At 42.4% G+C, this 12874-nt stretch overlaps 1 protein-coding gene across 1 annotated transcript; it reads left to right on the top strand.

Moving 5' to 3' along the window:
* The first annotated feature begins 102 nt into the window (after positions 1 to 102).
* On the top strand, positions 103 to 12723 carry CCDC47 (coiled-coil domain containing 47). The gene is made up of 13 exons (XM_042787439.1): positions 103 to 213; positions 2237 to 2502; positions 2633 to 2740; positions 4075 to 4249; positions 4574 to 4695; positions 5323 to 5388; positions 6279 to 6380; positions 7179 to 7289; positions 7870 to 7955; positions 9187 to 9245; positions 10413 to 10522; positions 10697 to 10864; positions 11167 to 12723. Exons 2-13 carry the CDS (start codon positions 2242 to 2244, stop codon positions 11245 to 11247), a joined length of 1449 nt encoding a protein of 482 aa, XP_042643373.1. The 5' UTR covers positions 103 to 213; positions 2237 to 2241; the 3' UTR covers positions 11248 to 12723.
* Positions 12724 to 12874: the final 151 nt, after the last annotated feature.

Genomic DNA, 12874 nt, shown 5'->3' with positions numbered 1-12874 from the left:
CCTCAGCTGCGAGGCGGGGATGTGTGTGTGGGCGGCGGTGTTCTCCTGCCCACCGCCCACGCGTGTTCGCGTACACACTCCGTACGTGCAGCCCCGCGGGCAGCCCGCAGTGCGCATGCTTCCCTTCCCGCCCCTACGCAAAGTACGCAGGCTGCGCCGCTTGCGGCCGCGGCGCGGAGGGTTGGGCCTAAGCGGCGGCGCCGCGTGACTCAGGTAACGCGGCCCCGGGCCGGGTCCCGCGGCCCCGTCCTCCGCGCCCTGCCGGGGATGGGGCACCCCGCTCCCGCCTCCCGAGGGGCGGCCGGGCAAGCCTCACCCCCTTCCCTTCCTCATTCCCCGTTACTGGCCGCCCTCGGCCCCGCCTGGCCCTGAGGGCACCGGGCGCCCGGGGCCTGTGTGGTGCCCCGCGGGGGCGGGAGACGCTGGCGGCGGGACCCTCGGCTCCCTCGGGGAGAGGAGCGGGGCAGGGGCGGGGGACCCCCGCCCTGGGGAGGCAGGGAGCGAATTTTAGCCTCGCTAACCTGGAGCGAGGAGATCCCCGGCACGGCGGGGCGCCGCGCAGCACCCGGGGGGGTGCTCCCGCTTTCGGCTGCTGGGTCGGGGTGGGTGTGGGGGTCGGTGCCTCTTCCTTTCTTCTGGCCTCCGTGGAAATGGGTGCACGAATCGGCTTTTCTTGCGAGGGAAGGTCGCGGGGGGGGTCCATAGCGTTGCTGGGGTTGTCTGTGCCGACAACCGGCTTTGCCTTGTGACAGGGACCGTGGAGTGGGGAGCGGGTTCTGGTTTTCACCTGGCTCTCCTTCAGCTGTCTCTGGCCTCGGCGGCAGAAGTTTCGTTTTTCAGAAAGGTTTAGGGAGTTGTAGGGTCTTTTGAAAGTGGATATACTCAAATAGTCTCGAAATTCTTTGTGTGAAACTGTTGGGGTTTGGTTGAGCAGGTGGCTCCGTTAACCGGGTGTTTCTAACGTCTACGTGCAAATTCTGTCATATGTAGATAGTGTTTTGTTTTTCTGTTTAAATTAATACAAAATTGTGATATACCCAGACAATGTGCTAAATTCCTGGATGCTGTACGTCCCATCTTGATTAATGTTCTTGTGAATATGTTCTGTTCAGGGTTTTGCCAGAATGAGAAGTCTCTGACAACGGCATTTATTTTAGCCGTCCTTGTCATTTGTAGCAGTGGGTTCCCTGCATGTGGTACTCAGAGGACTGCTGGTCTAATTTAGAAACAAATCGTTTCTATTTCAAGTTTTTAAGAGAACAGTCTCATTAACACTCAAGTTCCCACTCAGATCTGGTTGCGGGAGGGAATAAAATTAGTCTTACTGCCAAGTCTGATGCATCCAGTTCTCCATAGCTGTTGGTGACATGATGTAGTAGGGTTATTACTGCCTTTTCAGGCTCTTAGTTTGGACCTTAGGAATGGTCCCCACAGTCTGAGTGGGAGACGGGGACTATTTTGAGATCAAGCAGGAAAGACATAGGAAGCTGAGGGCAAAAAAAGGTGAACGGACAAACTGTAGGTTTCTGGCAAATCTAGGGAGAGAGCTTTGGTCTCATGGACCCCAGTTTACCCTGTTGTTTTGGGGATCAGTGCAATATCCATCCTCTTCCTGCTTTTTTTTTTTTTTTGTAGAGGTTACAACAAAGGGTCTCTATTGCTAAACAGAGACAGTGCTGGGATGCTGCGGGACCCGATTCTGAACATACAGTCTAGAAAAGCAAAGATGAGCACTTTTAAACTAGCAGAGACTATCGGAGCATTGCTGTTTAAAGCAAAGGAATTAAGTGCATTTACTACTGTTGTTGCACATTCACTGATCTGACTGTGTCTAATTGCTAATTAATAACAACTATAGGCACAGTGTGTGGTCTCTGAAATGAGCTGGCAACACTGACTGACTGAGATGCTGTTGGAGAGTCAATTTTATAGTGGAACATCTCTGCTTCCAGAACTTGCTCATCTGAACAACTTAGCCAGATGTGAACTTGCTGCTTCAGCTGCTCCTGCGACAAGCATGCGAATCTAGAACCTCATCTGCGAAGTTATTTTTTCTTGGAAGAGTATTCACATTCTTTAAACAGAAGATGGCAAGATCAGGCAGAGGTTTATTTGTCTCTGCTCTGACCCTGATAGTATTTTTAAGTTGTTTGTGGAAATTTGGCATTACTGGATGTGTGATGTAACAGAACTGATAAGGATTTTTTGCAATGTTTGATTTTATTTTATTTTTCAGTGAAAATGAAGAATTTATATATTTTTATTGCTATCCTTTTCATCCCATGGAGTTTATCTTTGGCAAAGTATGATGAATTTGAGGATGGAGATGACATTATGGAATATGATGATAATGACTTTGCTGAATTTGAAGATGTTAATGAAGATGCAGTCACAGAGTCTCCTCAGAGGATCATCACTACGGAAGATGATGAAGAAGAAGCCACTGTAGAGCTTGAAGGTCAAGATGAGAATCAGGAAGACTTTGATGATGCAGATGCGCAGGTACTGCCTCGTCTCCTTCCTCTATGTGTTTCCTAATAGTGTCTCCACACCTTTATTTCTAATTTTAGCATTTTGGATTTGGCTTACTGGGCTTTGGATTTTTATGCTCTTTGTGATTTTTGTCCTTCAGGAAGGTGATACCGAGAGCGAACCATACGATGATGAGGAGTTTGAAGGCTATGAAGAGAAACCAGATGCATCTCATAGCAAAAATAAAGACCCCATAACAATAGTTAATGTAGGTATAAATGTTGATCTGTTTTCTATTTGGTGTTTGGTCACTTATTTTTTTAAGGCAATATGTCAGTAATGTCACTGATGTATGAACATGCACATAAGAGAGAATCTGTCCTGCAGAATTTGATATATAAATTAACAAAAGACAGTGCAGAAATGTGAAAAAGCGTGGAGAGAATAAACACCTGAAATAATGCAACAGGATGATAGCAGAATATGATCCAGGTGCGCCAGCTCCCAATTCCATGCTCTGCTGCATTGGTTTATGCTACTTTAAATAGCAACTCTTGAAGTAAAACTTCCAGGGCAGGTGCCTTTGGTCTGTGGCTCTCTGTTTTAAGCTGCAAGAATTCCCATCTTTGGATCAATGTTGTATTTGGTATTCAATCTGAGAATTGTAATTGAAATATAGATCAGGAAATTCTTCATTAAAACAGACCTCTTGAAACATAGTTTTGACTAAAGCTTTTATGACTTAGCTTCTTTTATCCATGACTATGGGGAGGAGCTAGAGTGATGACCTTCATTTAATCCAGAGAAAAACCTAGCATATCTGGGTGCTTTGTCAACATATAAAGAAGAGACTGCAATGATTATATGCTTACAGAAAACATAGTGTATTTTAACTTGTCTATGGTTCTGATGGTTCTTGAAGCCAATCTCTGTTCACCCTGGATCATCTTCTTGTTGCCTTGCAAGAGAGTCTTTTACAGATTGATAGGTGCTTGTGACCTGCATGTTTATTATCCCAAAGATCTCTTTTTTAAGTACTGTGGCCAGCCTTGGTAGTGAAAGTTAAGGTCTGGGTATTTCTATGACCAAAGGGTGATACAGTGATAGCAGTACAGCTAATTGTTCTCTGAAAGTGGCAAGGTCAGGCAGGCTTCCCTGCTCCCCTACACTGTCTGTGGCTCTTGGTGGCATACGGAAAATGCTCCTGGACATTGATTGCTTTAGATTTCAACAGAAGTTACATGATGATCAGGTAATGCTGTGATGGGCAGGGCAAGCACAAATAATCAGTGGGTCGAAATGCTGGGCGGTTGTCTGCTCTGAGGGATACATGCTAGCACAGACTCACTTGGAAGAGAGAAGTATTTTGTTTGTATGAGCCAGGTATTTTGGGAATGCTGTTATCAGTTGTTTCCCGTATGATTACTGTCCCAGTAGAGCCTATTGCATTATGTAGGCTTAGCTCTGTCCTTTTGACTTTGTGAAGCTTATTGCTGTGTTTGGGATGAAGCTTCTCCAGTACTCTGTGTTTTCCAAACTGTTTGTCTATATGGAATCCACTCATTTGATATGTAAAAGACAGTCTCCGTTCACTTACCATAGGTACCTGCTCACCTTCAAAACAGCTGGGAGAGCTATTACATGGAGATACTGATGGTAACAGGTCTTCTTGCTTACATCATGAATTACATCATTGGGAAGAACAAAAACAACCGTCTGGCTCATGCATGGTTCAATACTCACAGGGAGCTGCTAGAAAGTAACTTTGCTCTTGTTGGTAAGTTCCATAATGACTAGGATCCATTTTTATTTTATTTGAATAAGGCTGGTTTTAGACCTGCATGTACAGACAAGAGCAGCTTTTTCTGTGCAGATGCTTGACGGCACTAATGACAGCTGTGTGTGTAGACAGTGTGCCAGTCTTCCAGTGTTGAAATTAGATTATGGTGGTGTAGTATAAATTATTCAGAAACATGATGGTGATACTGAAGTAATTCAGCAACAACTGAGCTCTAAGCCTACTGATGAATTTTGGTGTTTAAATTTGTGATTTTTTTTTTTTTTTAAGATTGTAGTTTTCCTTCACTGTTCTTTTCTTCAGGTGATGATGGCACTAATAAAGAAGCTACAAGCACTGGTAAACTAAATCAAGAAAATGAACACATATATAATTTGTGGTGCTCTGGAAGGGTGTGCTGTGAAGGAATGCTCATCCAGCTAAAGGTAAGGATGAGGCAGTTTTTAGTACTTTTTACCTGTCAGCAGTTTTCAGGGTCTAAAGGCTTTTCCATTGTGGTGTGAGCAAAAGGGAGTCTGGGCTTGACTCTTGCTCACATTTAGATACAGGGTTCTGAAGACGCACACATGAGGGGCAGACTGGTCAGACTAAAGATCCTCACAGGCCTGTATTGTGCCCACCAAAGTAGGCAAGAGTGAATGCCTACAGAAAGAGTATAGAAACCAGAAGTGCGGCATAAACAGGTAACTGTAGGGTGAAGAGGCCAGCTGCCATTTAGAGGGACTTCAGTGTGCTGGTGGAATGGACCAACAGACATTCCAAGGAAGTAAGGCAAAGACAAATGTGAAGTCCTGCACCTGGAATGAAACAGTCCCACACGTTGGTTCCGCTCCTCACTGAGGGAACAAGGTGCTGAGAAACTTGTCTAATGCAGAAAGTAGGCCTGCTTTTGAGCAGCATAGGTGACTTCCAAAGGGCCCTTTGAAGCTAAATTATTCTATGAAAAACATCTAAATCCTATTTTTCCTTGAACCCCACTGCTATTTGCCCGTGAAGTGCTGCACTCTAGGTGTATTCAGCTATCTTCTGTGTTTACAAACTTGTGTTTTTAGTTTCTCAAGAGACAAGACCTACTGAATGTTCTTGCGCGCATGATGAGGCCAGCTTCTGACCAAGTGGTAAGTACTCAGCCCTTTAGATTAGCTGTGATAAATTGATGCATTCCTTTGGTTCTTCTCTTGCTGCTTTTGATTGTTCTTACAACACACAAGTGAACTGCTAGATGTCTTTCCATAGTATTCTGTATCTTCCAGTTCAGTAATTGTCAAAACAAACTGAAAGAATCATTCGTGTTTATTTTCTGCCTGTGAAATGAAAACTGCTGATGACTGGAAATTGTTTTATCTATGGGTTTTATTGTTTGAGTGGTTTTGTGAACAGTCTATCATGCTTCAAGACCTCATCTTGATAAAAAGTGGTTTTACTGTCTGAAATACTTCATGGTTGTTCTGTCTGTTCAGTCTGCCTGAACAGAACTGCTTAGTCTGTATGTTGGCCTGCGTATTATATCCTGTAATGTTATCTTTTGCCTCTCCCCTTGCTCTAACTGCATAAATGCCAAGAGAGGTTACATTTAGAAGAACAGTGGCTATATGCACTGTGAATACTCTTTCCATGTATCTGTAATTTTATTTAGTTCTATTTATTAAAAATACTTAATTTAGATGTGGGCAGCTGCTCATAAGCAATGTATATCTCTACTACAAATGAGTCTTACAATTCTGCTGTTCTAGTCACTGTTGTTACACTGCAACATTATACCAGAGTACTGAATTAAGTACTCAATATAATTAAAAAGCTACTTTCCCTTGAGATACACTGAGAAGCTTTAAATCAACAGCCTTTATCTTAGCTGTGTATGGCCTTGCCTTAGTCTTTGTTCTTATGAATCCAAAGTGTCAGAAAAGCATTGAAGTCATAGAAGACATAGGCCTCCATTTGGCCAGTAGTCTGAAGGCAGAGTACATTGTATAAATCTGATCAGGGCTAATAACATTCTCTCCCATAGCAAATAAAAGTAACAATGAATGATGAAGATATGGACACCTATGTGTTTGCTGTTGGAACGAGAAAAGCATTGGTGCGACTTCAGAAAGAGATGCAGGACCTGGTATGTATGTTCACGTTGGGAATACTAACATGATACATAATAGGATATAAGAACCTCTAATGTGCAGATTGCTTATTTTCTTGGGAACAGGACAAAACTTGTGACTGACTTGCTGGAATTAGTGTCAGAACTGTGGGAAAAGAGGCATTCAAAAGCAGCTTGTATCTTCCTTTTGGTATACAGTTTATTTAGGAGGAGGCTGAATTATATTGTCAAGATACGCATGGGTGTCACTTCACCTCATTTAATTTGCACAAATGAGTTTTTCAAGGATTGAAAAGTAAACTTAATTAGCAGTATGTGATACGGAAAGTTTGGGTCTAAGTCATCTGCTTTTATGTGATCTGAAACTAAAACTTCCCATATGTTCAAGCCCTGAAGCTTGCAAAGAATCCAGTGATAACAAGCAGTAGTTTGTAAATCTTTTCTCTCATAACTGGTCTCGAGTAACAGCACTAAAGTGTAGTTGGTAGGATACCAGTTGTTTTTGTTCTGTTACCAAACCACATAAGCAAAATGCCTTAATCCACTCTGAGCATTCCAGCATGGATGTCTTAGAATTGTTTTATCTTTTTCCTTAAAGTACTGACTGTTGAAGGGAAATACTAACTTAAAAATTATTGATGCTGCATGCTTTACTTTATGCTTGAAATATCCCCAGCCAGCCTGAGTGATGCAATGTATTTCTTAGTTTCTTTACAGGTACTTCTGTGGTCCCACTGTGCTGGAACAGCTCAGTCTAAGATATTTACAAGCTTGTGTTTATTTTTTTCTTTCCCTTTGTTCTCTTTGAAACAGAGCGAGTTCTGCAGTGATAAACCTAAGTCTGGTGCAAAATATGGGCTTCCAGATTCGCTGGCTATCTTGTCGGAGATGGGAGAGGTCACAGAGGGAATGATGGACGCTAAGGTAATCTTGAGTGAATTAGTATGCATCTTCCTTGTTAACCCCGGCATTTACAGCCTATGCAGAAAAGTTCTAATCTTTATCTCCTGTAAACATCACAACAGGAGAGCCAAATGGCCTTAGTGACATCTAGAGAAATCAAGAAGGAAGCTTAAAGGCTGGAAGAAGGACATAATTTTCACACCTTTATTCCGTTTACGTAGCAACTGTTAGTCTGACATGAACAGCAGACTTAAAACTGCTTTTCAAAGCCTGGAAGTTAGCTTCAACAGCCAGTTTGAAGGAGGGTGTTGATGGTGTGTCTGCAGGTCCTCAAAGTCGACATGTTATCAGATGAACTGGAGAATCCCACATGAGAGTTATATATCTAATATCAGAGTTGCTCATGTTAATTCCATGCATTGAGGCCCATTCTAGCAAAAGCTAAAAAAATCCCCTGACAGTTTAAATTTCAGTGTCACTGTGGCAAGCTGAGCACAGCAATGTTCTGAGTGATATATGGACACTTTGGCAAACCCATATGGAGTGGGTAGGCTGCAGATGGATTGGTGTTGGGAAAAACTAACCCCAGTTTCTCTTTTAGATGATACATTTCCTCACGCACTATGCTGACAAGATTGAGTCCGTCCAATTCTCGGACCAGTTCTCCGGTCCAAAACTTATGCAAGAGTACGTATAAAGCTAGATCTCTCCTCCCAGTAGCTATTGTAAAAGCAAAATAGAGGCTGACAAACTTGTTTGCAGTGTGAAGCCTGCTGGAATGCACGCAAAGAGAAATTGGGAGCAAAGGTGAAACAGGTGAATAAATACACTCCCAATGCTTCCAAATGCTGTGTTAGTTTAGAAGATCGTGGTGCTGTATTGCCTTAGTATTTATTGTTGTGTGCTGGTTACGCTGTACTTTGGGCAGCTACAAATTTCAGATAACACCTGTCAGCTACAGTGTACACAGCTGCACTGAAAACAACTGAGTAATCCCACTACAGGTGTGTGGCATGTTAAGAGTTGAAGGGCCAAGAAGTAACACTGCAGGAGGAGAATGAAACACAACTCAGATGCCATTTGAATGCATTGAGAACTAGGTTTAAACAAAGTCTGTTGTGTAAAAAAAAAAAAAAAAAAAAAAAAAAAATTGAAGCTGCTTGCCCTTCTCTAGCTGATAAAGCTAAACATTCTGCTGCTGTTGAATCCATCGCTTGGGTACTTTTGTTCAGGTTGATTCTCAGCTGTGCTTCAGAAATACAGCGATACAATATCTCTTCTGTTTCTCTAAGCCTCCTAGTCTTGAGGTGCTTTTTGCTGCTGCTTCAGAATTGCCAAGTGGTGGGTGATTTATCTGAGTTGCCATGTAGGTTTTTGCAAGGGTGTATTATGCTCACAGTCATATAAATGAATGATCCATATAAAAACTTGAAATTGTCCTCCAAAAAAAGGAACATACTTTGATTAAGTATGTGTACCTTGTACTGAAATTGCTAGGCTTTGGGTTTTTGGGCAGTGAAGACTTGAGTTCCTTAGAAAATGGGTTGGTTTTTTTTTTTTTTTTTCCTAGCTGATATAGAAGATTTGTAGTAGTTTAAACAACAGGGCATATGTAAAACTAAATGCCATTAAAAATATACAGGTCTTCATAGGGCTCAGATGACCTCTGACAATCAGATTGGACAGTGCTGTTAATATGTTTCTACATGAATGCCTTTTTACTGCATGCTTTTGAGTAAAACACTTCAGGAATCTGAATAGTTTGAAACTTGAATTTGGGTTACAGCCAGGCTTTTAATCTTGTTTATTTTATTTGACTAGTTTGCAAGTGTCTCTTGGTTTTCCCTAACAATGTTAGGTATTTTGTATGTCCATATTTTTCTTCACTCATTCCATCCACTTTTTTCCTTCCTACCAGGGAGGGTCAGCTTACAAAACTGCCTGAAACAAAAAAGACACTTTTGTTTACATTTAATGGTAAGAGAAATGGTGTACGTGTGTGTATGTGTATCTGGGGGAGTGTTGCGCTTTATTTGTGCGGGTCACGTGCTGATGTTCTGTCATCTGTGGAAGACAATATATGACTAATTAATCCTGCATGTAACAGGATCACTGATTGATTAACTGGTAAATAGAAGGCAGTAGTAACTAGGGACTGAGTGGTATATTGTCGTGATAATAGGATACTCAATCTTGCCATTATCAATCTTAGTTCACACTCATATCTCTACTGGTGGTTGTATTAGGTCACCATTGGAAGAGGGTTTGTTTTTAAGCCCCACATGTTGCAGTTTGAGGTTGCACGGTTACTTGGTCTGTTAACCTCACACTGCCAACTCCACCACTAAACCCTGTCCTTAAAAGCCATGTAGATGTGGCACTTAAATACCTCCAGGGATGGTGACTCTACCACTTCCCTGGGCAGCCTGTTCCTGTGCTTGACAACCCTTTCAGTAAAGAAATTTTTCCTCATATCCAATCTAAACCTCCCCTGGTGCAACTTGAGGCCATTTCCTCTTGTCCTATCACTTGTTACATGGGAAAAGAGACGGACCCCCCACCTCCCTACACCTTCCTTTCAGGTAGTTGTAGAGAGCGATAAGGGGTCCCCTTCACCTCCTTTTCTCCAGGCTAAACAGCTCCACTTCCCTCAGCTGCTCCTCATAAGACTTGTGCTCCAGACCCTTCACCAGCTTTGTTGCTCTTCTCTGGACATGCTCCAGCACCTCAGTATCTTTCTTGCAGTGAGGGGCCCAAAACTGAACACAGTATTCGAGGTACAGCCTCACCAGTGCTGAGTACAGGGGGATGATCAGTTCCCTAGTCCTGCTGGCCACACTATTTCTGATACAAGCCAGGATGCTGTTGGCCTTCTTGGCCACCTGAGCACCCTGCTGGCACATATTCAGCCGGGTGCTGACCAACACCCCCCAAGCAGCTTTACAGGCTTGGAGAAGAGTGGCCAGAGTGTTGCATGGGGTGGTTGTGACCCAAGTGCAGGACTGGGCACTTAGCCTTGTGTCCTTCCTAAAGAAGAGGAGAAGAACATCTTTCATGAATGGTGTGAGCAATAAGAAAAGAACACTATAGCAAGTAGAACAATCCTGCCAACCTCTCTGAATTAACAAGAAACTCTTATTTCAGTGCCTGGTTCAGGCAACACTTCCCCAAAGGACATGGAGTCTTTGCTGCCTCTGATGAGCATGGTTATCTACTCCATTGACAAAGCAAAGAAGTTCCGTCTGAACAGAGAAGTAAGTAGTGCATATTTTTCCATCTCCTAAATATTGTATGAAATGGCAACCATTACCATTGGATCCTTAATCTTAAGATTGGGAGCCTTATGTTTCTAATATGACTACCAGAGATACTGCATCCTGCTCATGGGGAAATCCATATTAACTGCATTTGCTTTTCTCTGTGAAAAGGGTAAACAAAAAGCTGACAAGAACAGGGCTCGTGTGGAAGAGAACTTCCTTAAACTGACTCATGTGCAAAGACAGGAGGCTGCCCAGTCCCGTCGAGAAGAGAAAAAACGGGCAGAGAAGGAGCGAATCATGAACGAAGAGGATCCTGAAAAACAGCGTCGGTTGGAGGTGAGATGGATTTTCAGATTGTTACAAGCTACTGGCACATCTTCCTTAGAATATCTACAGGGCTGCCTGAAGGTAAACCAGCAGTGGCCAACTTTGACTTCTTACTTGCTGGAAGGCATACAGCTTTCAGGTTATATGCTGTTGGTTTCTGAAACATGCAGTCTCCCAGTGGGGACCCAGCTCCTGTGCTTAGAGAGGTGAACCCAAGTGCTGGATGTCTTGTTTGGCTCTTCTGAAATGATCAGTTTGCTCTTTGAAGAGATCACTGATATTCATTCAGATCTCTATGTTCTTGCCTACAGGAAGCTGCTTTGCGGCGTGAGCAGAAGAAACTTGAGAAGAAACAGATGAAGATGAAGCAAATCAAAGTGAAAGCTATGTGACTCCATTGTGAGAAGCGTCCCAGTGCCACCTGCAGAATGTTAATTCACAGGGTACAAAGACCTATTTAACTCCATAATCCTATGCTTCTTTGAACACTAGTAGCCATTAAGAGAAATGCTCCTTGCATTGGTGTTACTTACTTAAGTATTACTGCAACATGCAGGTGTATGTAGAGAACTTTATCTTGGCAGTTTTATTCCAGGTGGTATAAATTTTTGCTACTTGTCTGTTTAAAAAAAAATGCAATATTCTTGAATGCTCTTTGTCATTTGTTCTTTAAAAACAGAAGATTGTAAACCTGTCCACATGTGCTGGTAACATATTCATGCTTCGATTTTAAACTTTGTTTTTAGTTATTGGGAGGGAAGGGGAAAAAACTTAAGGGGAGGAAAACTGCACAATAAACATTTACTGTGCATTTATTTGCATCAAGCTTTGTAAAGGCACAAAACTTAGAGCCTTCCATACACAGTATGGATTCTTCAGGGATTTAAGCCCAGTAGATTAGAAGTGGTTTTTATTTTCTTTTTTTACAAAGAAGGGACTGAAACAGTTTTAGGACACCTGTTGGCATATGTGTAAAACATAGATGGGTTAGATATGAGGGAATGGACTACATGAAGAGTTTCCTACTCGTGGTGTTGAATGCTGCAAGCTTAATACAATGTGAAGTCTGTAATGTCAGCGTGGTGTTTCTTCAGGAGCGCGCGCATGGTGAGTTAGCAGCTTCAACTAGCTTTCCTTGAGTATTTTTAACTGTACAAGTTTGCCTCAAAAACTTTTCTCCTGATCTTAGCAGCTGCTGCCTAGTTCACTTTAGCCAGAAGCTAGATTCAGTGAAGTATCTGCAATTGCCAATTGCCCCGAGCAGGTAAAAATGTTTCAGAGGACATGTATCCTCTTCATCTGGTAAACGATCACTTCAGGTTCTTGAATGGGGAGAATGAAGTGCATGCCACTGCGCAAGCACTTCGCTGAGAGAGCTCTGCATTTTATAAATGCTTCCTGTCTAGAAGGAATTTTATTGTTGCTTGTAATAGACTTTTAACAGTTTTGTGGGGAAGAATGTCTTGCATTTTCTTGTTCAATACTTTGTGCAAACTTGGTTCTGAGGCAATAAGAATGAGCTGTTGTGGAAACAGCAATCGCTTTGAACTTGTTTCAGCATGGGATACTTCACACTGATTTAAATGCAAATGTCTGTAACCTGATACATGCAAATACATTAATTTTATAATGGTAAAATTATTTAAAAACAAAACTAATCTAGATTATGTGAAATTTTAGCTTTATTTAGCTTTAAAGATTAATATGGTACTGTTTCACAAAGTTCTTTGAAAGGAAACACTAGTTTGTGCTCTTTTGAGTAAGTGGACAGCTTTCCTGAAGTCCCTTGTGGGCCATGGCAGCTAATTTTGTAATATGAACATTCAAATGAACAATCTAATGAAGAGTAAAATATAATTGAAACACTCCACCTGCCTACTTTACTTGGCTGGACTCTGTGTGCCTTTTCATCTAGCAGAATTTCAAAGCCTCATTTGTCCTGGGTGGGTTTCAGCGTCGGTTTTAAACACGCGGGAGCTGGCCTTGGGTCTGCTGCGGTGCTGAGGGAAGTGGCTGATT

This window comes from Tyto alba, unplaced genomic scaffold, assembly GCF_018691265.1.
Source record: "Tyto alba isolate M040663 unplaced genomic scaffold, T.alba_DEE_v4.0 Super-Scaffold_12, whole genome shotgun sequence".
Lineage (NCBI taxonomy): Eukaryota > Metazoa > Chordata > Aves > Strigiformes > Tytonidae > Tyto > Tyto alba.
This window is presented reverse-complemented; position numbering and strand designations above follow the sequence as displayed.